The sequence below is a fragment of the Calonectris borealis genome, unplaced genomic scaffold, assembly GCF_964195595.1.
Source record: "Calonectris borealis unplaced genomic scaffold, bCalBor7.hap1.2 HAP1_SCAFFOLD_123, whole genome shotgun sequence".
Taxonomy (NCBI): domain Eukaryota; kingdom Metazoa; phylum Chordata; class Aves; order Procellariiformes; family Procellariidae; genus Calonectris; species Calonectris borealis.
The window spans coordinates 25,087-52,791 of NW_027441511.1; the positions used below are offsets into that span (position 1 = coordinate 25,087).

Here is a 27,705-nt window from a genome sequence, read left to right on the forward strand (position 1 = left end):
CAACGCCATCCTGGCCTGTATCAGAAATAGTGTGGCCAGCAGGAGCAGGGAGGTGATCGTGCCCCTGTACTCAGCACTGGTGAGGCCGCACCTCGAATCCTGCGTTCAGTTTTGGGCCCCTCACGACAAGAAGGACATGGAGGTGCTGGAGCGTGTCCAGAGAAGGGCAACGAAGCTGGTGAAGGGCCTGGAGCGCAAGTCTTATGAGGAGCGGCTGAGGGAACTGGGGTTCTTTAGTCTGGAGAAGAGGAGGGTCAGGGGAGACCTCATCGCGCTCTACAACTACCTGAAAGGAGGTTGTAGTGAGGTGGGTGTTGGTCTCTTCTGCCAAGTAACAAGCAATAGGACGAGAGGAAATGGCCTCAAGTTGCGTCAAGGGAGGTTTAGACTGGACATTAGGAGAAATTTCTTTACTGAAAGAGTGGTCAGGCCTTGGAACAGGCTGCCCAGGGAAGTGGTTGAGTCACCATCCCTGGAAGTATTTAAAAGACGTGTAGATGAGGTGCTTAGGGACATGGTTTAGTGGACATGGTGGTGTTGGGTTGACAGTTGGACTCAACGATCTTAGAGGTCTTTTCCAACCTTAATGATTCTATGATTCTATGAAATATTATACCTAAATCTTACACAGTTAAATACTAACTCCACTGTCTAACAAAATTAAAGACAGAGTAGGACAAGATGTCTAGCTCAAGACAAGTGTGAAAGAAGTTTAATATAGGATTGGGCAGGACTACCTCAACTAGCCTACATTCCTGTGCAAGGTCATGGTGTTGTGACTCTCTAGGGATGGGGAAGAACACAGTAAATTGTCCTTAGGATTAAAATAAACAGCTTTAATATGGATGCAGGTAGTCAGCAAGAAATGCTAGGGGTTGTCATTCCACTGGTACAAAGACCTTGAGAAGCACCATCCACAATCACTATTCTGATATCCCTTTTATTCAGTTGCTTCCTCCACACACAGGCTTTTCACAACATTGTCTGAGGCAATATAATTTCAACATCTTTCCTCTTATCATTGAACATACCAGCCTCTGCCCTCTTCCTTCCCTTCTATTCTATTCCAGTATTTTTTCTAGCATCTTCCTGCTCTGTGCATAGATCTAGTTCAGTTTAATATTCTCAGCCTTCAGTCATAAAAATCCTTCCGATGGTATTTCTCCCATCAAATGTTGGGAGAAATGAGCCTATCCATTACACACCCCCTCATTCTCCTACTCATGTTACATTAAAATTTAATCCCAGTGTAAAAGCCAAGTCAAACAAAGCCCATGTTACACTATCCTCTGTGCAAGAGGCATATGAAAATCAAGGAACTCAAGCAAAGGCAACAGGAGGTCTGTATGGATGAACAAGAACCTCCTGACAAAACTCAAACGTAAAAAGGAACCATACAAGAGGCTGAAGGAGGGGCAGATGACCCCAATAAGACATTGTCTGAGTATGCAGGGAAGGGGCTAGGAAAGCCAAAGCCCATCTGGAGTTGAATCTGGCAATGGATGTCAAGGACAATGAGAAGGGCTTTCCACAGGTACATCAGCAGAAAAAAAGACTCAGGAAAACATGAGCCCGTTGCTGAAAGGGACAGGGTACCTGGTGACAAAGTACATGCAGAAAGCTGTGGTACTCACTGCCTTCTTCACCTCAGCCTTTACTGAGAAGACTTGCCTTCAGGAATCCCAGGTCCTCCAGACCAGTGGGAAAGCCTAGTGCAAGGAAGCCCTACCCTAGGCGGAGGAGGATCACGTTAGGGAACATTTAAACAAATTGGGCATATACAAGTGCATGGAACCTGGTGAGAAACACATGTGAGTGCTGAGGAAACTATCCCATGTCATTGTGAGGCCACTCTCAATTATCTTTGAAAGGTCCCAGTGATCAGGGGAGGTTCCTGAGGACTTGAAGAAAATAGATGTCACTCTGTCCTAGTTTTGGCTGGAATAGAGTTAAATTTCTTCCTAGTGCTGTGTTTTGGATTTAGTATGAGGAGAATGTTGATAACACACTGATGTTTTCAGTTGTTGCTAAGTGCCCTCCTAGTCCAAGGACAGCTCCCGTGCCTACTGACTGAGCTAGGTACACAAGATGGGAGGGAACATAATCAGGACAGCCAGCCCAGCTGGCCAATGGGGTATTCCATACCATGTGACGTCATGCTCAGTATATGAACGGTAGGCGTGATCCAGGAAGTACCAATTGCTACTTGGTTATCGGTCAGCGCAGGTGGTGAGCAATTGCATTGTGCATCACTCATTTTGTATATACTATCATATTATTATTATTTTCCCTTTTTTGTTCTATTAAACTGTCTTTATCTCAACCCACGAGTTTTTCTCACTCCTACCCTTCTGATTCTCTCCTTGTCCCACTGGGGAGGGGCAGGGGGAGTGAGTGAGCGGCTGCCTGGTATTTGGCTGCCTGCCAGGTTAAACCACAACACACTCCTATCTTCAAGAAGTAGAATGCACGGAACTACAGGCTGGTCAGCCTCACCTCTATCCCTGGGAAAGTAATGGAAGAAAAATTCCTGGAGATCATTTCAAAACATATGATGGGCAAAAAGGTTATTGAGAGAAATCAGTATGGATTTATGAAAGCAAAATCATGCCTGACCAACCTGATAGCCTTCAACAATGAGATGACTGGTTTGGTGGATGAGGGGTGAGCAATGGTTATTGCTTATCTTCATGTTAGCAAGGCTTTCAACACTGTATCCCATAAAATCCTTGCTGATGAACTGATGAAGTATGGACTAGATAAATGGACAGTGAGGTGGACTGAAAACTGGCTGGAACTGCCAAGCTCATACGATTGTCATTAGTGGCATGAAGTACAGCTTCAAGCCAATCCAATGGTAGAGTACTCCAGAGTTTGATACTCATCCAATACTTTTAAATGTCTTCATTAAGGACCTAGATGATGGGTCAGACTGTATCCTCAGCAAGTTTGCAGGTGATTCAAAACTGGGAGGAGTGGTCGATACACCACTCCATAGGGACCTTGAGACACTGGAGAAATGAGCCGACATGAGTCTCATAAAGTGCAACAAAGGGAAATGCCAAATCCTGCACCTGGGGAGCAAATAAGCCGAGGCACCAATCCACATGGGAAGCCAACAGACTGCAAAGTAGCTTTGCAGAAAAAGACATGGAGATCGTGGTGGATAAGAAGTTGAATGTAACTCAGCAACATGCCTTTGCAGCAAAGAACGTCCACAAACTCCTGGGCTGCATTAGGAACAGCGCTGGCAGCAGGCCAAGGCAGGTCATCCCTCTTCTCCACGCAGCACTGGTGAGCCAGCTCTGGCCTTCCCAGTACAAGAGAGACATGGATATACTGGAGCAAGTCAGGCTTGCCATGAATACGATTAAAGGCCTGGAGCATAGGATACGCAGGGGGAGGCTGAGAAAGCTGGGACTGTTTAGCCAGGAGAAGAGATGGCTTGGACCTAAATGTGTAAAAATACTTGATAGGAGGGCATAAAGAAGACAGAGCCAGACTCTTCTCAGTTGTATCCAGTGAAAGGACAAGAGCCAATGGGCACAAATTGAAATACAGAAAATTCCATTTAAACATAAGAAAATTAAAAACTTGTTCACTGTGAGGGTGGTTGAACACTGGAACAGGTTGCCTGGAGAGGTTGTGGAGTCTCCATCCTTGGAGATATTCAAAACCTGACTGGACAAGCTCCTAAGCAACCTGCTCTAGTTAACCCTGCTTTGAGCAGTGGGTTTAGACGAGGTGACCTCCAGAAGTCCCTTCCAATGCTCCAGCAATTCTATGATCCTATGAAAACTCATGTATTCAAACGTCTAGCTGTTGGATTGGACTGAATTACTTTAAATGGATTTCTGTCTAATGGATCAGGAACATGTTCAGTGCTAACAACTAGGTCTTAAAGATCACCAAGGTATCGAGAGCTTGGTTCAGGTAGAATTGCATTAACAGTACAAATGTTTTCCAAAATAAAAACGTAATTTCAGAAAAAAAATGCTGTTACTACTGGGAATTCCATCTTTTACTGAAGGTATTTAGTTAGATACCTGAGAACAGGAGAAATTGTCAACAATTTAAGGGCAAATAAATTTTTCACAAAAGAAAGATTTCATATCATCCTGAAACTGACAACAAAGTCTTGCTGAAAAGAGACATTTTAGCTGCCCCAAACCAAAGCCTGACAGGCACAAATGCAAATACTCAATTTGGAGTGCCTTATACCACATTGAAATTTGGCAGGAGTGCAAATAAGATCCTTGTCTTTTTTCCTCTCTAAGGAAAAAGGTTCTAATTACACTAGAACTAAAAAGGAAGGCAGTTTCACCAAATAAAAAGATCGTAATTGCCTGTCTGCTAAGTGGAACAGATGCGGTAATTAAAAAGTGCTAATGCCCTTTAGCTATTCAATTGGACTGTGTCAAGATCAGTTTTTAAACAACCTGTATTGGGATCCTCTAAACAGGATCTGGGACCACTTAAAATATGAGCGAGATACTGCCCAGGAGCCATAGTTCACCCTGCCAAAAGCCTAGGTGTTTGCTTTTCTGTAGCTTCTAGCTTTTTGTTGTATGGATAGAAACATTATGTTTTAACTACTCTTTTCCTGTTCTGTGCAAGAGGACAAACTGTAACTTTCAAATGCAAGACTAGCAATACTGTCTGGATATACACCCCTGGTATACACCTACACATAAAGTAGAAAAATTAACATATTTTCTCAGAAGATCAATCCAAAGATGCACTAAATATGGATAAACAATGCTATACATCTGTATTTCAAAATAAGCTTCAAACTCAACAAAAGTACAATAATAAAGGTTAGGCAAACGTTAAACATCACGGAAGTATGTGGGAAGGATTTGGATTGACAAACTCAAGTACTGAACAAAAGATAAAGCCTTTATCTTAAAAGAATACTAAACCAGGTCAGAGCACTCCAGCTTCTGTCATGAATACTGACATAGAGCTATACACTAGTATGCACGTTAATTGTACTTTCAATGTCTTACCAATCAATAAGATAGATGTCTGGAGTTAAGTTATTTTTTTTGAAGTGAGCAAATAACTTTGGCAGATTTTCTTCAAAGAATACCTCAAATGCGGCAAAGTAAGTCAACATCTGGGAAAATACAATGGGGAGAAAAAAGCAGTTAGCTGTATTAATAGGCTTAAATGCATTAGCTGTTGTTGGGTTAATGCTCTTCAAAAACAGGACCGAATGAATTACATGATACAATAAAGACCAAACGTTTACATAAAGGACAGCATCTGTAAGCACACAGAGTTTAAGATCCACCCTATATACTGTTCTCATACTAAACAATATAATTATTGTTTTGGGTCTTGGCCAGCTTCCTTTGGAAAGAAAAATACCAGCAGGAGAGAAGTTATCTGCTGATTTCTCAAAATAATTATGGTAACAGAATGGTGCTTTATGCGTGTGGCAGTAATTTAATATTACACTGAATAAAATCCAAGGCCCAATGGGTTATAAAATGAAAACAAACTAAAGTAATTTAATAGTTCACAGCAAGAGTGAAGCGTCCAGTTGGCTCCAATCATAAATCGTATTCTAACACCAAAGTTTCTTTTATACCACATGTGTTAAAATGAGATAACAGCATTTCTATTGCAAAAAGGGAGAGACAAAGTTCACACAGAAAAGCCAAAGATCAAGACAAAACACCTATGGAAGAGAAACAGATTGTAACTCCCATCTGATACCGTAACCCCTGAACTGTACTCCTTTTAACATGAAGACTGTCATGTTATTTTACAATTTGAATATTTAGGTCAAATTTCATAATGGAGGACATGGAAAAAGAAAATCTTCCAAACCAACTAAGAGTTAAAAACAAAAGGCTTTTCAGCTCTCCCCTCCCCTGTCCTCTTAATATTACAGGGAGAAAAGTTAAGCAAAGTCCTTGAATGATTCAGTAATTTTAATCACAATATATACCAATAAAAGCAACAAAGAATGGCTGTGATTACTTCAAAGTGTGAGTTGTATCAGCATGCTTCTCCCCAAAACACCATGACAGGTAAAGGAAAAAGAGGAACCTTTTGGAGCCTCTTGTCTGAAATCCTTTTAAAGGATGACAGATTTGTTTCACAGTTTTTTTAAATGTCCTTACAGAAATTTTTCCCGTTTCATCTGAATGAAGTGACAAATGGTGGACTACCTTCATTAACAGCAGCAAATAAAAGATCAAGCCTGGTAGTCAGCAAGAGTATAAGGCTTAAAAGCCAATCAGAGATGGGTATATTCTATGGAAATAGCCATACGAAGTTACGTAAAATCTCTGAACCATCAGTTACAGTCCTACTTCCTAAATGATCTGTTTACATGCTAGCACCACAGTAAAAAGAGTTCTACTAAAGCATTTCGAAAGTAGAGAAGGGATTTTACACATAACTGCTACAATCACATCTATTGATAGTAATGCGGGCAGCTCTATTAGAAATGTAATGGCAGTTCAGGTACTGATCTTGATCAAAACAACATTCAACAAGACATTTCCTTAGTAGTAATTAAAAAAAATTCTAGTTTCATGAAACTGTAACCAAAAAAAGAAATCAAGATTCATCGGTATAAATTACTATCATTTTCACAACTAACTTATGCTGGTTTTATTTTTGTAGTTTATTATATGTTAAGACAAATCAGCATTTGGTTATTAAGTTGAACATACTTTAAGATGAAAATCTGGACATGAGCCAGCAATATGCGCTCACAGTCCAGAAGGCCAACCGTATCCTGGGCTGCATCAAAAGAAGGGTGGCCAGCAGGCCGAGGGCGGTGATTCTGCCTCTCTACTCTGCTCTGGTGAGACCCCACCTGGAGGACTGCGTCCAGCTCTGGAACCCTCAGCAGAAGAAAGACACAGACCTGTTGTAGCGGGTCCAGAGGAGGGCCACGAAAATGATCAGGGGGATGGAACACCTCTTCTATGAAGAAAGGCTGAGAGAGTTGGGGTTGTTCAGCCTGGAGAAGAGAAGGCTTCAGGGAGACCTTATTGCAGCCTTTCAGTACTTAAAGGGGACTTACAAGAAAGATGGCGGCAAACTTTTTAGCAGGGTCTGTTGCGACAGGACAAGGGGGAATGGTTTTAAACTAAAAGAGGGTAGATTTAGACTAGATATAAGGAAGAAGTTTTTTACAATGAGGATGGTGAAGCACTGGAACAGGTTGCCCAGAGAGGTGGTGGATGCCCCATCCCTGCAAACATTCAAGGTCAGGCTGGACGGGGCTCTGAGCAACCTGATCTAGTTGAAGATGTCCCTGCCCACAGCAGGGGGGTTGGACTAGATAACCTTTAAAGGTCGCTTCCAACCCAAACTATTTTATGATTCTAAGTTGTAAAACTGACACAAAAAGATGAGGGTAAACAGCAGATCAGTGTATTCACCATAGGAAGCCAAAACTGTCTCACTTTATGTCTCACTACTCTGAAACATTAGGTACAAAGTTTTCCTTGTGGTGTGAATCATGGCTTTGTAATTTCACGGTATGTTAATATTCTTTCATGTACCTCCATCTCTACTCTTCTGTAAGCATTCATTTATCATGTAGCCTCTATTTAGCCAGGCTAACAGAACTAAACAGCATTATCCAAGAGCATACCAAAAAACACTATTTCAGCTAAAAAAAAAAAACAACTTATTCCCGCAAATTTAATTCCAAAATCATCTTCACAAAACCATATTTACACACTGAATGTATGAGCATGTCCTCTTTTTCCAAGTACAATAATGGAGATGGACTGATACTGCTTCTAGAAATGCTGTCTGTGCTGTGGTACATCTCCCCATGGGCATCTACAACTAATGAAATTCAGGGACTGCCACAGGGAATTACATACTGCTTTTCCAGCAGGAAATACTGACAGGATCCCTAGGTCCTACTGTGTAAGCAACAAGAGTGATTGTTGTTGTCGTCATCCATTCCCTTGCTTTATTTCTCCCATTTGAATTCTTGAGAAGCAGATCCTATTTTCATAGTGTTCAAAAGGTGAGTGAGTGAGAAAGAAATACAGAATGCCATATATTTACAAAAAAATACTTCTAAAGTAAACTAAAAACACGTTTCAGGAAACGTGTCTTATTCTGCTATGGTACACATGTAGCCTAGCGTACATGCTAACAAGGAACTTTAGAGACTCTAAAGAGAATCAGGGAACCCACTGAATATTGGAAGGGTCTGCTCATCTGATTCCCCCAGGCTCCTTTTCCAAGACACTGCTACAATAAGAGATGGGAAACCTGGTTCTCCCTGCAACAGTCTACTTTTAGCAATCTATTAGTTTGGGATAAAAAGCCCCTTCAAGACACTTCCTCTAACATTAGTGTTTTCAGCTTTCAACTACAGTGCTCAATTTGAAAAACACCTACAATAATATTCTCATAACTATTCTCTGAGCATCATAAAATAGCAGCTGAACAATTTCATTCACCTGCCTGTTCAAAAAGGTTAGTGGGGTGGTTTTTGGTTTGGTTTGGGGCTTTTGAGGGGGTGTGCACAGGCGCGTATTGGGTTTTTTTTGTTTAAAGCATGTTGCTTTAAAATAAACTCTGACTTATTTTCCAAGCTACTGAGCCCATCAATTTTTTTAAAAAAACTTCCCCTACACGTATCTACAATGTGTAGATTACAGTTTTCTTGCATACTTACAAGGCCATGGTCCACACGGAAAAACGCCATCTGACAGGGTTTATTTAAAAGGTTAGAAAAAGCAATGAAGGCATCTGCAGTATCCAAGTTCAAGATCAATACAGCTGCTATGAATGACATGCCCTGTACCTGAAGAAAGCAGAAATGTTACTGTTCAGCAACAACTGTACTCCCAAGAATACTGCCTCATTTTGTCCTCATAATCACTAGTTTTTAATGCACTCACTGAGCTGCTGAATTTTGTGAAACGTTCAGAAAGGCAGGATTTTTTAACCCATGTGACCCTTCGGTATTGAATGTACAGAGCATGGAAGCTAATGATCCTCACGTTGCCTCCTTTCAAAGACTCTAAGTAGAACTCCTAAGACAGGCTAGGATGACAGCACTTTCATATATGCAGAATAAAGATTTTTTTTAAGAATAAGCTGTTTCTAAACAATTTCTCTTCTCCTAGGGATGGGTCATATATACTCTTATTTGTGGAAAGCTGGACTAGGATACTAGAGACGAAGCCTGTTCTTTCCTTTTTCAATCAATTACTGGCAGTTAAGAGACAACTGCAATGACTCATTTGACAAGCAGTAAGTTGCATTTTAAGATTAAGCTCATGTTTCATCTACCATAAGCTCACAACGTTGTTGCACTATTCTACAAAGTATGCTATGGAATCAACGCTGAATCTAGGCAGAGCTCGCTCACTCAGAGGGTGTAACGCTGCCATTGCAGTCACATGGACCAGGGTGTGACAGTCCTTCCTGCAAACCTGAGGAACAAGCTCCTTCCCAACACAACAGGTTCCATGCCAAATGAAGCAAACCACCTGATCTGCCCTTCTTCTAGTTTCCCGGCAGTCACGTTCAGCAGTTTTTGCCAAGCATCACATGCTACTCACAGAATAGGAACGTTATCTTTCTACATTTGCCTTCTCTAAAACAACTGCTCCCGAATAAAGAATAAGCTCCTATGTATATCCCTGCTCTGGGAGAAAAGACTAAATGAAGCATCTGAAATCCACTCAGTCCTCTCATAATCACTACTTCAAATACTTTGAGGGAGCTCACGTACCCTCAATGGGCATTACTTTAAAGACTGTTCCAGAAGCCCACAGTGCTAAGGCACAGAAATGCCTATCAAAAGGAGTAAGATACTCAACTCAACAGAATAGTCTCAGTAAGACTGCCATTAAGAACAGTATGTACTTCAAAGGACCAATTTAACTACATCTTCTCTTTTGACTCCGATTTTAAAGCACTACAAATATATACTTTTGAGTTTTCCAATTACTTAACCTGTTAAAAAGCTTAAATCTAGCAAGAGAACCATTATATACACTTCTCAAGCATCTATTGGAAGAGAAGAAAGCACACAGAAACCCCAGAAGTATTCACAAAATCATTTAATACTGGTCTACAAAGGACTGATTAACAAAATCCTTCCTCCCCCTAGTTCTCCCTCCCCACCCCCGAAAAAAAATTTCTTCACTTACATAGCCTACATCAGGTCTGTAACAAGTATAGGCTCCTAAAATACTGTGCAATGTGTCATGGTAAGGACCACCCTATAATTAAACAAAAACAAGACAATATATCTGAGTATATAACAAACATTAAAAACCCTTCAGTGCTACAGACAGTATCTATTACTTAATGAAGGATACATTATTTCACTATGCAGCTTTGAACAGCCCCGAGTCTTTCAAAATAATTTTGGCTTTAAAAGCATGAAACAGCCCTCCATACCACATTTATTACAAATGCATACAGTTCACCCAATACATCAATTACATATTAAATCCTTATACAAGAGGAATGTAAACCTAAGAGATTCCTTACAGCTTAGCAGCACTTTGACAATAGTGCCAAGAAAGCAGAACACTAATGACAACTACTTTTAATTGTCTATTTGACTAGAGGCAGAATTCAACCATGAAGAAAATAGTTAAAACAACAACAATATGCCGTAACACACACAGAGCATATCAAGAATTACATGTCTAGCTAAAAAGAATTTCACACTGCTGCCGTATCTTGCACTAAGTACTGTAACTGCTTGAGAATTTTGAAATGGAAAAGTTCTTCACCCAAAAATGTTGACTTATCACAATCTAAACTTTTTACAAGCTGCTGAAATTTGTGTATAGAAGGACAAAATATCTGGTCAAAATGAGTCATTAAAGCACACCAAAAACATACGAGTTAAATTGGTCTTGCATGGAACCAAAAAAAGGCCACCAAATCATGCTTGCTGGAGCCGTGCTCTCTCTCACCGTGTATTTACAACCCAGCAGTGTTGATTCACTGACTTGGAAACACCTGCATCACTTCATCATATAGAAACCAGCATGAACTGCGCTAGATGAATCATGATGATCAGCCAACAGATTGGTTTTTTGCCTTTTCCAAACGTGTAATACCTTGAGGTTACTCTTTTCTAGATTATTTATAGTTTTCCAAAATCTTGAGGAACATTTTCCTCTCAAGATGACTACTCCTTCAGATTTGAACTCAATGGGCTGTTTCAACCAAGGGACAGGCAAGATTATGTAAACTTAATTTCTCTGAGAAGTCAAGACAAAAGTTAACATTGCTTACTTGCTGGAATATACAAAGATTAGGAAACGTTCTTGAGATATCCAGTTTTATTAACTCCAAGCTTGCTTCTCTGTCAGCTGCAGAAAATCCAGCATCTACAAAAGCCAAAGTTACTGCATTTATTACATGGATCAGTGTACGCTCTTCCCCCCCCGCCCCAAGTAAGGGTTAGCTTTTGAACAGTTCACTTATTTTGATGCAAATGCTAGGGACTAAGGGTATAGACAGGACAATTCCCTGAATTCAGCACACAGGCTAAGAAGCAAGCATGTCCTGACTCAAAGCAATCCTACAATGCACATTGACCCTCAATATGTTTCAAAGAGATGGGGGGAAAGACACAGGACAAGGCAGGCCAGGCACTTTACTGGTATTCGCTGACAAATCATTAGACAGCCACAAGCCTGTTAACCTGTCACCCCTCGCCCTCAACAAGGCTTCCCAGTAGCTCCCGTAATAGCGCGCTCTGTGGAAAGGTTGTGGTGGGAGGGAGAAGTCCTAAAGCAGAAGCATTCGATGGATGCCACCTATCGCTACTACTGCCAGCTCTCCTTCCAAAATCATGTTTATTTACTCTTTGTATGTGTTGTTAAAGATCATGGTCACTGCAATACACTCTCCATAACTGAAACAGATCTCATACAAAGTAAATTTCTAAAGTATTAGTTTTCTTTCTGATCAAAAAGTTCTATTTGTATTTTGTCTGTTCTGGTAAGTATAGTTGGGAATTACCTACTGCTACTTATTGAGCAATCAAAAAACAAGAGTTGTCATTAGCCAATGCTTACACCAATCACATGAGCATATACACTCCAGAAAATGAAGTGCAAGAGGAAGCTGGAAAGGTACTAGATGTCATTTTATTTAAGATGCAGACAATCTTAAGGGAATGAAGTAGGGGATTTCCAATCAAAAATATTTTTCTGTTGATAAATGCCAGTATGTATGCTCTCCTTTTTCTGCTCAGCATAATTACTTACCAAAGGCAACTTCAAGCATCTGCATGTAGCTTTATACTCTCTTAAAAACAGACAACTCCTCCAATCAATTAGTAAATCTAAAACCACTTAATCTGCAAAAATAAATTGCTGCTCTCTGAAACACACCCAAGAGATGGGCTCAAAGCTGCAGTAAGGGACTAAAATGCAATTTTCTGCTATAATTTGAGTTTCAATTCCAAAAAAAAGATGCAGAAAAGTATTTTAGTGTTGCAATTCAAATTATAATCCTCAAACTTTCCTAGTTTTCTTACAAATTAGCATCAAATAAGAACTGCACCTAGAGATAAGTTTATAAAGAAAAATGAACAAGTGTGGTTTTTAAGAGACTATAGTTTCATTGAGAAGAAAGAAAACAGCTATTTCTTGCTTCCACAAAAAGAAGCTTTCTTTTTACCAGAGGCATCTTTATAGCTGAAATTTTTTGTTCAAAATCTGTGATTTCATTTTAAGGAACAATTTTACAAAATCTGTTCTTTTGTAACACAGCATAAATCCTTCACGAAAAGCGTACCTTCACATTCTACTTCAGCCCCTCCTGTGCTAAGCGATCGCCATTTCTCTTTGGCACGAGCCAGGCAAATATCATACAGTTCTGGAAAAAGAAAAACAGAGAAAACCAAGTCCACTATTTATATACGCTCATGTCCACTGTCAGGTACTAACATACGAGCAGTGCTGCCCCACTCGTTACAAGTAACAGTATATCTCTAACACAGTAGTTGAATTTCTAAGTAGGTTATGGATCTGAAAGACTTGTTCCACTGACCCATAACTTAAGTGAAAAGGAAAGGCAATCTAGGCACAAGTTCCATTTTATGTTCAAGCATTTACTTTTCTTGCAGAGTGCTGGTGTTCAAAATTATAGTCTGAATGGATAATTGGGATAAGTCTAGAAAATTCCATGTAAGAACTACATCCAAAGTAATTAAGCCAAGCACAGAAAAGCAGCACAATACAGCAGGTGTACAGGCAGTCTACCACATTTCCATGTTGGAATTGATTATGTATGTTAGTCTTTCAGAGCTGTGTTTTCCTGTACTCTGAAGTAACACACTATTTCTATTTTCAAAAACACACGCATAAATAAAAGTACAAATTTTCCCAGGGTCACAAACCTACTGTCTTGCTCTAAATCAAAGGAAGCATGCTATCTGCATACTCATACGCATTATAAAAATAACAACAATTCTAAGTTTCAAAAAGAAAAAAAAGCTTGAGTGATTAATTCTGACCATTTCCATCTAACATCAAAGCAAGACACAGTGACAGCAATAATCAGAAACAATTTACAGCAGCAGTCCTAGAGTGGTTACAAGATTAAAAGCCACTGTATTTTTGAACTAAACACGTCAAAGCACCACAAAAAAAAGCATAGCTAGATAACATCTCCTCACACCCACACCTCAGGTTCTGATACACCATAATAAATAGAAGACTGTCCCCTTACTATTTCTCTTTGTAAGACAATGTAGACAAAACAACAGCCTCACCATGGGTGATGTTTAACTCGTTGCCAATTGCCAAGCTCCAGACTTTGCCTCTCACACTCGGTGGGATGCCCTGCCACCATAGCTCTCGAACTTTACGGGAACAACACCTGTTTAAAATAAAACAGATTATTCTATGAAATATTTCATTGCCAGCTGAATTGCGAATGTATCCTTCTATCACTGCTGAAGGGATCCAAACCAAAACAAACATCAACAGGCCAAGAAGTCAAATGCCGTTTGCACATACCCATTCGTTAGTACTATTTTGCTTTGAACTATAAACGAAAGCTTACTTCCTTCCAAGTTAATGGCTTATTTTGACAGAAGCACTGCACCCACAATATCCGTAATCTGCAACCACACTTGACCAGCAAAAATCATAGGGGACAGAAATAAACAAATAAAAATGAAATCCACATCTATGCCACTGCTTATGCTAAAGACTGGACAGACTTAAATCTCCATGTAAAATTAAATACAGAAAGAAGTTATGGAAGTCTATCCTCTCCCCTCTGTCATCACCCTGTTGTGCAAATGAGACATGCAGTTTCCCATCTAGCTTTGCAGCCCTAACCCTCCAGACAAATGCATGAAGATGCAACAAGAAACAACTTTTAGATGGGAGCATGAAAGACGTTTTAACAGAACACAGGCTTTGAAATGGCTGCAGCTGATCAATCTGAGAGTTCAGTTCACCAATCTGAGAGCCCAGAAGGAGGAACGGAATACCACCTAAGCACCAATGAAAGTTTGAGGTAGTGACAAAACACACAACAATCCATTTATCTAAAAGCACATTCTGAACTAAAATGTAAAATAGTGAATACACTGGGGAATATATTCTGGATTTATAAACCAATACAGGAAAAAGTGTCCTTATTTTAACAGCAGCCATAATAGATGCATTTTCAAATACTAAAGACAGATGTAAATCCGCCATTTGCTTATACTTAATTTACCTCTTCAGTTCTCCAGAAATGCATTTTCCAACAAATGCCAACCATATTTTTAACATATATTCTCAGGACAACCAAATTCCATGATTAAGCAAATTGCAATTTTGAGTGCTGTGGAGGTTGGTTTTTCTTGTGGTGGTGGTGGTGGTTATATTCATGGGGGGCTGTTTTTTTTTTTTAAGATGACTAGCAAAGTCCATGAAAAACTAGACAGCGAAGGTAGCTTACCAATTGCCCGTGCTGTGTCTCTGTAGGCAATCGTTTAGCACTTAATATTTTTTTAAAATAACTTTTTCCCTACTTCTCTTTTCCATCACTTGATTATCCCAGCAGGTATACCACTCTGTAATTGAAGAGGCTTCATAATACCATACATGTACTTCAATCTACATCTGATATTATAACATCAACAGCTCAAGTAATCAACGAAAGCTCATTCCTGATAAATGCATGGTGTTCAAGCATTATGCTTTCTGCTTTTACATTCTCTACCAGAGATCACTTCTCAGCGTTTCACAGTTTCTGAATATCCTGAACCTCCATTAAAGACAAATAATAAGAATTGCATCACTTCCAGCCATCTTGTAGAAATAATGAAACACATGTTGCTCATTTTCTTTGTAGCTGTCCAAAAGCGACTTTCGAACAAAAGCTTCCAGGACCATTTAAAATTATACTTGCTAATTTTGTAACTTCTCTTCAGGATATAGACTCAGCATTTTTAATTAAAACTCAGTATAACATACTGTCTTACATAGTTTCCCAGTTGGGCAAGATTTCATTGTTCCAAGTTAAAACAGCACTGCCGATGCTGTCTTCCAGTTTACAGCGTTCTTCCAGTTGTTTCTTTCTCTTCTGGGCTTCTTTAAGCTCTGCAGAAAAGCAATTTCCTTTTTACATCAATAAAACCAGAAAGCAAATATTCAGAGTTAGCTATTCATGGCTATATAGCTATGTAAAAGCACACTATATTCACCTAAATGTACAGTGGATTGTTCAAATTCTAAAAATTTCCCAGACATACAGGAAGCTAAGCAGTGATGCCAAATGTGTATAAAGGAAAAAGTGGAACTCTGCATAAGGCTTATTTTCGATAGATGGGACCAAAGGGAGTTTGACAATATATAGTTCCTTTGACCCTTCAAATCTAACCACATTAGTAACTATGAATTAGCATCTCTGACAGCCAACAGCCCCACCTAGTAGGACGGGTCAGAGTATTTCCTAATAAAGCCCCACCCCTTTTTTATGGCAGACTCAAAAATACAGGCTAAAATAATACAAATTTTGTATTTTGTTTTCACTCTTATGTGTTGGTCTTTGTAAATCATGACTTAGATATACTGACAGGAAATCACAAGAGCTATGTTTTTGATGCTACTTAGCGTATGGTTAATCTAAACGTCATACATCACAAATATATATATATACTGGAAACCTTCAGTTCATTAAAAAGAAAACATTTTTCATGTTAAATTTAAACATATTTTACATTTTTGCATTATCATTGAGTATTTCTTCTTGCATCATCAACTACTATTTTTTTCACAGGCAGATTTGTTAGACGTGCAATTTAACAAATGCAGGCAGACACTATAGCAGCACAGTGGAAATACAGGACATGTGCATGCACACACACACTGCCTACAATATAGGAAGGTACTGACCTGGCAAGGAAAACTAACTGAAGAACAGCAGTACCATGAACAAGGTCTTTGGAATGAACACAAACCACCCAATGGGTCCACTTTGAAGCCCAAAAGAAGCTATGCCTGCGCAAAACCATACCAACTGCCGCCTAATATTTTCAGCTTTGATATGAGCTCTTTGCAAGTCTGCCTAAATGCAGGCTTTCAATTTTTCTCTAAACAAAAAGAGGGTGTTTGATTTCCTGACGTCTACACAATACATCACTCTGCAAAGTTGTTCATCTGGAGTGGCTTTTGGGAAAATGGGTTTGTCAGGGTATTTATCTGGACAGAATTACATACTCCAGTCCAGTGAAGACAGCACAAGGATCTGGCCCATTGCCCAACCTGAGTATCATCCCATTTCTCCCAAACCATCTACCCTACGTGCAAAGAAAGAACAGAGAAACTCCTTTGGACTACTACACATTAAGTGGATGTACTAACATGGGAGTCACATGAAGTTAGAACTTCACTGGTAGGTGTATGATGTTCAAAACCGCAAGAGGATACTTCTACTAATATGTCAACTGCAGAAAGCAAGCAAGTCCTATGTTCAGATCACCTTTCCACTGTTTCATATGGCTCAGGGCTCTGGCCAGCTGGAAAAAAAATATTTCCAGTAGCTCTCACTGGACACAAAACTTCTACAAGTCCAGATTTCCTATTATCACAATGCTTGTTTTTATTAGAAAACCCAGATAGTCAAAAATATCAGCAGAAGGAAACCACAACTGTCAGCTCTACCTGATGTGCACGGTACAGTGTTGCTGAGACACTTCTGTGAACAATGTTAGACAAGAAATTATGAGCAAAACCTTGGGAAAACTGTAAATTTTAAGTGGTAGACAGATTATCAAATGAACATAACTACGTACATTTTCCTACATGGAAAATTATGTATTTATGTATTACAGCCTCAACAGGTCGTTCCCAACTTGAATCTATTAAATATCCCGTAGTTATCTAAATAAGTCTAGTCTTCACTAATTTGACTGATAATCTATTTCAGTATATGAGTAAGTTTTTAAACCCACAAACAGATGCCACTCAATTATTTAAGAGTTACAAATTTAAAAATTCCTTCCTGCTGGCTTCTAGGATTGTTTTTTTTTTTCAGCGTGGCGTGGGGCTTTTTAATGAAACTACTGTTGTCCCTCTCTCTTCTCTGGACTGATTCTTCTTTCAGGGGAGGTACAGATCCCTCATGTTACAGAGCAACAGACTAACACAAATGCATTTCAGGTTTAGAAACACCCCTTAACTTTACTTCTCTCCTCTGAAGACAAGAAATTCCATTACCTCTTTTTTTTGCTTGAACCACCATTTCTTCGTACTGTTGCCTGTGTTTCTGAGCTTCTTCTGCTGGTTTTGCAGGGAGGTTCCTTAAATTTAAAAAATAATAATAATCAGCATTTAAAGTTGGCAAGCCTGTCAAAAGAAAATTCTAGACACTTCTAAAAGAAAAGCATATACTGCTTCTCATCAAAATATTTGATCAAAGAGTAGAGCAACAAATCCTTGGAAAGAAATTTTTTTTTTTTTGCCAGAGTCAGCAAAAGAGAAGGAAAGAACACTGACCAGCTACGACTACTTTTATACACAAAATATGCTGAGTAATTTCCTTATGTTTGGTAATTTCAGCATTTTTATTATTAAACCAACTGAACCCACAGGCTGATCTTCATAAATAAAGGGAATATACTGGCATATACCAAGCTGGTAGTTTTGATCTAAACTGATCTCTACAGATAAGATACAAGACCATACTCTCTCTTACTGTGCACCTCATTTAAGAGTTACATCCACAACTTTACCCATGCAGAAACGACTCCCTACACCAGTTTCCTTTTCCCCTCTGCTCTCTGAGACCCCCTTTCTATTTTAAAGGCTTAACTCCTCCCCCTTACTTCTACAGCAACAGGTGGCACTGCAATCATCCTCTATAATCTCCATTTGTCAATCCCAACACTGCCATTTTGATTTGTGGTTAAAGCCTGGACTGGTAACATCTCTGCCATAGAAATACACATACTCATATGTCAGGCCACATTAACTTTAAGCTAATTATATTTGTAATTAACATAACCACCATGTATCTCATACGACTGCAAGATCACCAAAACATCAGAACACAAAATGACTACGTATTTTGTTCTTCTGTATTGCAGAACACTGTACTGTATTCCTAGGACAGTTTATATCTTTGGTTCATAAAAAAGATATGCAAAAATTCCCCTTCACATTCCTGTAAGGTGTCACACATAAGGCAGCTGCTAGCCATCAACAGTCACCATTAATAGTAGTACGCTTTACTACTTACCTAATCATATTACCTGTAAAGTATGCATAGCCACGTGATACGTGCCTATGCATATTTTTTAAAATCAAGATTGTTACAAGAACAAGAAAAATGGATTTTCACATTAGCGTCACTGTTAACCACAGAGAACAATCTACTCTCTTCCAGTTTCATTTATGTAAATTGACCAGTATCTTTTTTAAATCCAAGGCTTTAGAAATGGTGTAAGTTAAGGAAAGTTTGGAAAGGAAAACCAGATGAAACAATGCAAGTCCTGCTAACTTAAATTCCACCACTTAAATTACTTGTCCTATCTCTTAACAACATCACCATACATGTGAGATGATGTTTAGTATCTATCTTAGTTTAATATTAGTATTAAGATTTTTCCAGTTAAAGCGAGAAGGACTATGGCATATTTACTGATTTTTCCTAGAAGGTTTTACCTAAACCCTACAAGTGCGTGCAAAATCAAGAGCAGCCATTTCGGAAAAAATCTCACTGCATTTTTCTTCCAGAAGTCTTAAATCTTTTTGTCACAGGAAATCAAAAAGAAATTACTTAAAGCCTAATAGGTAAAAAAAAAAAGTATGCAAACTGTAAGTAAACAATTAAAAAAGATTCTTTAGAAAGATTCCATCAGAGGACAGCACAGCTGTCCAGAGCAGTTTTCCCTGCTAGACAAAAGAATGATGATTCAATTGTCTAGAATCTTAAAAATACCTTTTCTGCTAGGAGTTCCTCAGTGTATCAACAGTAGGAAAGAAAAAATCTGAATGTTATCCTGTAATGTATCACTAATTCAATAAATCTGAGACGTACAGTGTTCAGATAATCTCACATAAAGAATGTTTTTTAACAGACAGGTTTTAAATACAACAAATAAGCTAGTATGTATTGTTTCCAGCTGTACACAATAAAACCCGCTACAACAAATAATCACTCTTACATTGTTCTAGATGTCCCCAAGAAGTCTTGGCACATAGTCTACCAGTCAAGCCAAAAATTGTCTTAAATGACCCTACAACTACTTTGATATGAGCATTCTTCATTCAGATTTGTCGATGAAAACACAGATCTATGTTATGCCAGTTCTTTACACCAATGCACAGCTATATTAAAAATACAGATGCCATGCCTGTAAAGCTACGTACCGTTCATAAATTGGCTAAGCATGACTGAATTTGTGTAATTCAGGAGCAAACCATGGTAGAGCAGCTGCTAGTAAATTGTTACGGAGTTAGTCTGCATATGCAAGAATCTCCTTGCAGTACAGACGCCTGAAACAACTTATCAAGTACTTTACAACCTTTAAAATGCAATGCTGAATCCACTGCAGAACGATCATTATATTGTTTCATTATTTATGGAGGTTTGGTCTTTCTCTGTGTAAACAGGACACTGTATCTTTGCTTCTCAATTTCTTTAGCATATACCAGCTTCATTTTTATGCTTACGTTCTGTCAGGGAAAATCTCTTATTCATGTTTAGAAGCTAGAATTACTCAGAACTAGAGCTCTGCTCTCCTAATTACCTCCTTCCACACAAAGCCATTGCTTTTACTATAAAATAAGGTTACTTTTGTTTGAATAATTTTTCTTATAATCATCCAACTTTATATTCACTAGCCTCAAAAAAATTTCTACTTTAAATTTTAAATCATGTTTAAGTTAGAGTAATCAAATACAAAGAGTAAGAAAAGCTTTGCTAGCCTAATTTTAAAGAGACCCTCACTGTGGTGTTTCCCAAAACTTACGCTGGTCTGTCCTCTAAAATAAGTGCTGTAGTGGAGAGTGGTTCAAAATCAAGATTCTTCCTCACATTCTGTTTAGGAGAGAGTGGTCTGTGAGCTCGTCCAGTTTTTTCTTCATATTCCTAAAGAAGCAAAAGACAGGGCAAGTTAAAAGAGTGGAGAACACCAAGATGATGCACATGAGAATTTAAACAGGGTCTACAAAAGTCTCCAAGATAATCCTTTCACATCTCTGCCCAGCTGCAGTCCCTTTAAAGCTTCCCAACTAGAGCAACCTCTGAATTGAAAACAATGTTAAAATTTATGTTCAGGAGTGAGTTTTGATGTTTTTTTCCATTTCTTCTATTTGTAGAAACATCTTCAGTTCCTCTGACAGGCAGCCTGCTTTTACAAAGTACTGCTAAGAATGAGCTTACAAACAGCAGATACTATCGGAGGTATAAAATAAGACCTATTTAAAATATTTTGTTTTGATTTACATGGTTTTGAAATGGAAGTCAAAAATGATCACAAGCTCCTTGTGTTAAAATCTCATCGTAAGATTTCTCCTACTCAAGCTATTTTCAGATGTAACAGTTCAACGATGGCAAAAAAAAAGGTTAAAATCATGGTTAGACAGAAGCCCCACACTTGTTATGATGCCTTGAAGTACAACAATCCTAAATCATAACAGAGCATAACGTATTAACTTCTGTTTGTAATATAGGCACTGACACACCAGAGCAAGACTAGCAAAGAGGCGCCAAGACGACTGGGGTCTGGAGCAAGTGACACACTAAGAGAGGTTGAGAGAACTGCACTTGTTCAGCCTTCAGAGGAGAAGGCTTCGTAGGAATCTTTGGCAGACAGCAGTAACAGCATGGTGAAGGTTGAGTACAAGTCTCTGAGGCACTTGTATAAAGAACATGAAGACAACAGGCACAAACTGCTACAAGGGGAATTCTGGTCTTAGGGAAAAAAAAAGTCACTAGGAAGGTAGTCAAACACTGGGACAAGTTTCCTGAGATGTGGTGGAACCTCCGATCTTGAAGGCATTCAAAGCTTAGATGGATGAGCCCTGGGAACCTGGTCTAAGCAGACTCCGCTCTGAGAGGGGAGTTAGCCAGAGGTCTGTCCACCCTTAACTACTGTATCACTATGATCTACATTAGAGGACTTGGCATTACGTGCTATTTTTATTTTTCCTACAAACACTGTTTTGGAAGAAAGTGTTCCAAAACCATGACCTAATGGGATAAAACAACCTTTACACAACTCCCATCTGCTCCAAAGCTTGAAGTACTATAGCAAACATTAACTATTCAAAGTATCAGTGATATACAAACAACAAACACGGTCAAACAGTCCTACAGAAAAACCAAATCCATATTATAGATACTTTTACATTCAACTTTGTAATGAATTTTGCTATTTCCAAAAACCACTTGCTTTCATGTGTAGCTTGTTTATAACATTTCTATTAAAATTTAAAAAAATTTTAACTATACTGTGAAAACTAATCATTATAAATGAGCACTACGAACAGTGTTCCAGCCACGGACTTTCTCCCATTAGCACAACCAGCTCCTCAAATGGTACTGATTTCTTTCTCTCGATCTAACTTGTCAATTATGTCAAAATTTCCTTGGGCAATAGATCCAACCTCTCCAACACAATCAGAACAGCCTGGATCATTCAGAAACTAAAACGAGATCCCTATCACTTCCAGAAAGGCCTTCTCCTCCAACCCCACATTAAAAAACAAGGATGGATGAAAAACACACATGAATGCAGAGCAACGCGGCTGTGGTTTGCTACTCTGTGTCGTACAATTCAATTCTAGTTCAAACTAGTTCTGTGGGACTCACAGGTGCAGGTCTGTGAAGCTCTCAGTACACAGAAAAACCCTCTTTTTCCTTGTTTGTTAAATGGGCACTGTCTCAACAATCAATCCTATGATGCCTGTATTGCTGTGATGGGAAACATTGTCATGAATTTGGAATGCCTGGCTCATTAATACCAGTTAATATTGCTATGCATGACATCAGTTTGAAAACAAAGAAAAGAACCAAGAAAAACGTATTTCAACTACTGAATAGTACTTAGCTTTGTTTAGTAAAGGGATAGTGCTCATGCTGACAAAGCTGTTCGCAAAAAAAATCCCTCCAGCAAGAGAATAAGCAAAGAAATATAGTAAAAAAGGTATTGTGATTGACAGCATATTCAGAAAGCTAAGACATTATTCTTGCATTAATAACTCCTTGCAAGCAGCTGATAGAGACCAGTGTATGAGTGCACCATCATAACGAGCTTCAGCTGCACCATGAACTGTGGAGTATATCCACTGTGTTGACAGGAATGAAGAAAATGGCTATTCTTTCTCCCAGTTTCTGTTAGAAGACTGATTTTTTTATTAGCTATTTTTCACAAATTAACATAGTCAAATATTAACCTCTATTACTGCTTCCACAGACAAGGTGAACCTTGTCCCTAAATCTAACATTTTTACTCCTTTGAGACACTACTAGTGAAAGAAAAACCATCCGGCATCCACAAGAAACTGCTAATATGCAGAAATCATCATCTGTTGATCTCCCCAAAGCATCAGAGAACTTGACATTAAAACACATGCACCAATGCTTATTACAGTAGAAGTTCCAGAAAAGCTGCTTAATTTTGGCTTACAAAAATTATTTTCAGGGTCTTCTTTCATTGAAAGCCAACTGCAGAGCAAAATTGCTTTTGGAAGATGAGAAAAACTGTACACACTGGGCTGCAATGGGGATTTTATTCTGTACAGTAGAATTATTTTTGAAATCTCATTCAGCTGAGTTTTCCAGACCAGCACTTCACATAACATTCTTCCAAGAATTTCTTTGTTAAGGAATGTTTTATTTTGGAATATGGGTGGCTAGTTACAGTATTGGCATATTAGTACAGTTGTTCAAACCTCTTAAAGAGCAAAAGCCCAGCCTGCATTTACCAAGTATCCACTGACATGTTCTACTCAGCACTACCCTACGGTAAAGAAGTCAGACCAGCACAAAAATGGGAGTGGCACATTTTATCAGATTATGAAGCATGAGTCCTTTGTAGTAATTTCATCCTTTTCAGTGGTAGCCAAAAAAGAAAAAAAATCTCTGCTGGTGACAGTCATTATCTACAAGACTGTTTTTTAATTAGGGGAAATTAAAAAACCAAACAAAAAAAACCCCACTCCACCCCAAAAAAACCCAAACAACAAAACCAGAAAAACAAAATGCCCAAAACTCACAGAAGACAAAAGCTCCTGAAAATGATCTTTTATTCCAGTAGGAAGAGAATGCAATTTGGAACAGAGCACAATGTATGATACAGCAATGAAGCAGATTGAAGCCTCCACAAACTCACATTAAGAGTATCTGCTGACTGAGCAAGTAGAAGTATTTGCACATACAGGCATACTGCAATAGGCTGAAGCACACAATAGCTCATTTTAAGCTTTTTCTTTTTTTTTTTTAAAAAAAAAAACAGACTCAAATCTCTCACAGGTACAAGTAATTCCATATTTATTTAAATCCTATACTGTAATTAGGGGTTACTAACCTGATATGGTTGCAAGTTAATTTTAGGATCAATTTAGAACGAGCTGATCATTTATGATTCAAAATACATCCTTATCACTGAGATCACTTAGGCTTTCTTCCAGGTTTCGCCTTAACCTATTCAGCATTCAACCACGATAGCTGAACTAGTGTTTGAAGATGTTCTAAGACAGTGTGCTGCAGACTAAAGCACTGATTTAAAAAACCCAAACCAACCAAACAAAAAACCCCACAGAAACACACACCCCCAAACCCAAGTTTAATTCTGGGTGGAACCCGACAGCTTTGCAGTTGAGATGCAAGAAGCTCAAGTTGCAGTGATCCTCCACAATTCTTCAAGAGAAGCTAACCTGCAAAGGGATCCTAAACCATCTCTACGAAGAAACACAAATAACCCACCAGAACACAGGGCAAGTGCTAATAGATCAAGCACGCTACCCGGGAGAGGGCTGTGTGACTTCGCACACGCACCGAGCCTCCCCGGGGACCAGAGGCACGGCATAATTGAACCCACAAAACACAAGCTGCTCTATCAAGGTCATCTTGTTTTGGCCCTGTTTGTTTAAGGTAACCACTCTCCGAGGAAGTCGAATATGAAATATTCACGCTAGGCGACAGAGTGGCAGACACCACACTGCTCGACTCTTGCTCCACGGCTAGCGGCTTTGCGCGGGATGGGCGATGGCCGGCCGTAAGCACGCCCGCCGGCTCTCACCTAGCAGCCTCCGCGCTGAAACGGCCCCAGCCCCCGGGTGGGCCTGTGCCGCCGGCCGGTCTGTGCCGCCGCCTGCCACCCCCGGCGGGCTCTCGCCGCCCCGCCGCGCCTCACACAAAGGGGATCCCCTTCTCGGGAAGTTGGTTCAGTACCGGACCCCGCAAGGCGACTCAAAAGGGGACAAGGCTGCTTTTACCGATTAAAGTCCGCGCCCACCCATCCCGTCTCCCCCCGCCCCAAGCGCCCAGCAGCCGCCCGCCCAGCCCTACCCGCCGGCGGCACGGCTGCCCGCACCCACGCCCCCACCGCGGCCTCGCTCACCATGAAAGCTGCGGTCCTTCACAGGCAGCGGCGCCGGAGCCCCATGCCCGCCCCGCACCGCGGGCCTGGCTCCCCGCCGCGGCGCCGCCCGGGCCCGCACGGCCTCGCGGGCCGCCCGCCCGCCCCGACCCTGCCCTGCCCGCGCCGCCCTCCGCGGGCGCAGCGCCTCCGCCCGCCCCGCCCCGCCCCGCCAGCCCCGCTAATCACCCGCGGAGCCGGCGCACCCGATCGGTTCTCTCCGTCTCGCCCAGCGCTGCCTGAGCACGCACGGCGCGCCCGGCGGCGGCCCCAAGGGGACTCGCGGCCCCGAGCCCTCGGCGCACGGAGGAAGCGGCCCCGGCCGGCGGGACGCACGCCTCGCCCCCGCCCGGACGCCCCGGGGAGGCAAGCGCTTGCCCTGCCAGGCGCCGTGCTCCACCTGGCAGAAGCTTTCCGCCTCTTGTGCCGCTCGAGCAGCAATCCCCAGCCCGCTTCAGATGTAGGTCCAAGATGGGTAACTGAAGCCTTGCACAAGCCCATGTGCGTTAGCTGCAATCACTGTCTCTTTGCCTAAAGCAGCCCAGAATTACGTGTGCTGTTCCAGGACGCAGCCGCATTCTGACACACGGGCAACTCTCGCCGTTGGTTTCCCGGACTCCCGCTTCCCCTCCCCGCGTCCCGGGCTCCAAGCCGGTCGTTTGCTTGTACCGGGCACCGACACTCCGCCTGAGACAGCCTCTGCAGCAGCCCTAAGTGCAAGGGCAGCTAAAACCCACCAGCCCTGAAGTCAGTCCCGAAGAAACAGCAGCAGTGTTATGCGGAAATACTTCCTACAGCATAAGCATCTTTTCAGTACAACTCATGCTCTGTCCTCTTCAGACAGCTTTAACAGAGATAGATATATATCTCTCTTCCACAATTCAGACAACTTCCACATCACATCTTGTTAAATATTTTGCCTCAATCCAGATGAATTAAGTTTGCCATTTTTCCTTTGTCCAAAAGCCCCATTATCTAACTCAGGGGAGATACTCAAGTTGCTGTGGCACCATCTTTGGTAGACCCAACATTTTATCCTATTATCTATTCATCTGCAACCGTTAGTTGTCCTTTTCTCAGCGCCGTACTAAGAATTTCATATTCCTTAATCTCATTGACTACGGTTTGCAGCTGCCAGGCTGCATTGCTCAAGGCCTGATCCTGAACCACAAAGTGAGCAGCAAAGATGGACTCAAAAACAACTGAAGTCACTGAAGTATTCTGCTTTCAAGAGGTGGCTTTGCAAAAGCTGAGATAACTTATTTTCTCAAAATTACTAACTGTTGTATCAGCTAATGTTTTCAACCCACGACTTCTCAACTAATTCATGGATGCAGCGATATTATACCAAATGAGGAACAGCTCATTGTTTAAAAGTATCTTAGCTTCATTTCCACCACCACCAATTAACTACAGACATCTGCCATCGAAGCATCTAGTGTCAGAGCACTAATAATTACCACAATGGCAAGTCAACATAGCTCACGAAAAGCACTACAGCCTCCACTGCTAATGCTTTTTCTCATAAGGTATCTGAAGCAGTGAATTATTGCACATATCAAAAGACATTTATGCAAAATTATAACTATTAACACAAAAAAACCCTTCAGATCATGAGGAAGAGCAGCCTTAGGTGGACAATAGTATTCCTGTGGTAAATCTCTGTGGTTTCACATGCTGAAAATAGAACGAAACTGCAGCTCTTCTGGACATAGGAAACTGCCACTTGTCGATCCACAAAAAGTGGAGCTCAATCAACAATGCACTCTGCAGAACACTGACTGGGAGAGAGTGATGCCTGGTGACATGGGAAGATACTTCTGTGGGTGAAAAGCTAAGTACGCTCTGTAACTCAAACCATAGCTAGCCACACATTACACAGACATTTAGTAGCAGTCACTATTTTTAGGCTGCCGCAATTTAAGAGTACCTGAGGCTACTCGAACAAGTTATGCACAAGTTTTAATTACATGATATTTTTTCCACTGGAATTCCCGCCTCATTCAGCATACGAGATAGAAACTGGAGCAGGATTGCACAAGTAAACAGAAAATTGTTTTTTCCTGGTTTTTGAGTCTGACTGCTACCTAAATATTGCTTCAACATTCCCTACTGTTGCTTCATAGCTTTCTACTGCATGTCCATCTGTCCATCTGCAGTCTCTTGCCTTTTATCTATAAAGTGGTTTACTAGATAAATTTAAGCTGGTACACACCCAGCACTTCACTGCCCTCCCCTGCCCTTCTGGCCCCTCACACCATTTTTTTGTGCCACCGTAAGTAGCTGTGTGACTGTAGAATACACTAGATTGGGGAAATGATACTGCTAAAAACTAACCTTTTGTTGGATTAGTTCGGTTACTCTGGTAATGTCTGCTACGGGGCAATGTAAATGTGGAAGGAAAAGGAAGGAAAAGGAGCAAGCAGCAGGACTGTTTCTTTCAGAAGCTTAACTGAAACCAGGAGATCATGAAACTTGTGATGATCTTTGGGTCAGGAAACTAAGATCTGATTCTTGACATGGCACCAGGCCATAAAAAAGTAATTTTAATTAAGGCTTTTACGTATACAGTAATAAAAGAGAACTTAAGGAGACTGACACCTCAGGCAAAGATCCGATTATGAGAATATCCTTTA

General features: G+C 40.4%; 1 protein-coding gene across 7 annotated transcripts in view; it reads right to left on the reverse strand.

The window, feature by feature from the left end:
- TBC1D14 (TBC1 domain family member 14) overlaps positions 1 to 27,705 on the reverse strand; it is an 86,982-nt gene that overhangs the window by 13,764 nt on the left and 45,513 nt on the right. For 4 of the 7 annotated variants that reach the window (XM_075139154.1, XM_075139153.1, XM_075139152.1 and 1 more), the window contains 9 exons: positions 20,456 to 20,574; positions 17,700 to 17,782; positions 15,464 to 15,581; positions 13,754 to 13,860; positions 12,775 to 12,855; positions 11,263 to 11,357; positions 10,158 to 10,229; positions 8,672 to 8,800; positions 5,010 to 5,119 (listed from right to left, as the gene is read on the reverse strand). In XM_075139154.1, the coding sequence (XP_074995255.1) occupies positions 5,010 to 5,119; positions 8,672 to 8,800; positions 10,158 to 10,229; positions 11,263 to 11,357; positions 12,775 to 12,855; positions 13,754 to 13,860; positions 15,464 to 15,581; positions 17,700 to 17,782; positions 20,456 to 20,574 (914 nt within the window). Of the gene's footprint in view, positions 1 to 5,009; positions 5,120 to 8,671; positions 8,801 to 10,157; positions 10,230 to 11,262; positions 11,358 to 12,774; positions 12,856 to 13,753; positions 13,861 to 15,463; positions 15,582 to 17,699; positions 17,783 to 20,455; positions 20,575 to 25,051; positions 25,189 to 27,705 lie in introns of those variants that run through there. The other 3 variants (XM_075139155.1, XR_012671436.1, XM_075139151.1) reach the window with 3 other exon arrangements.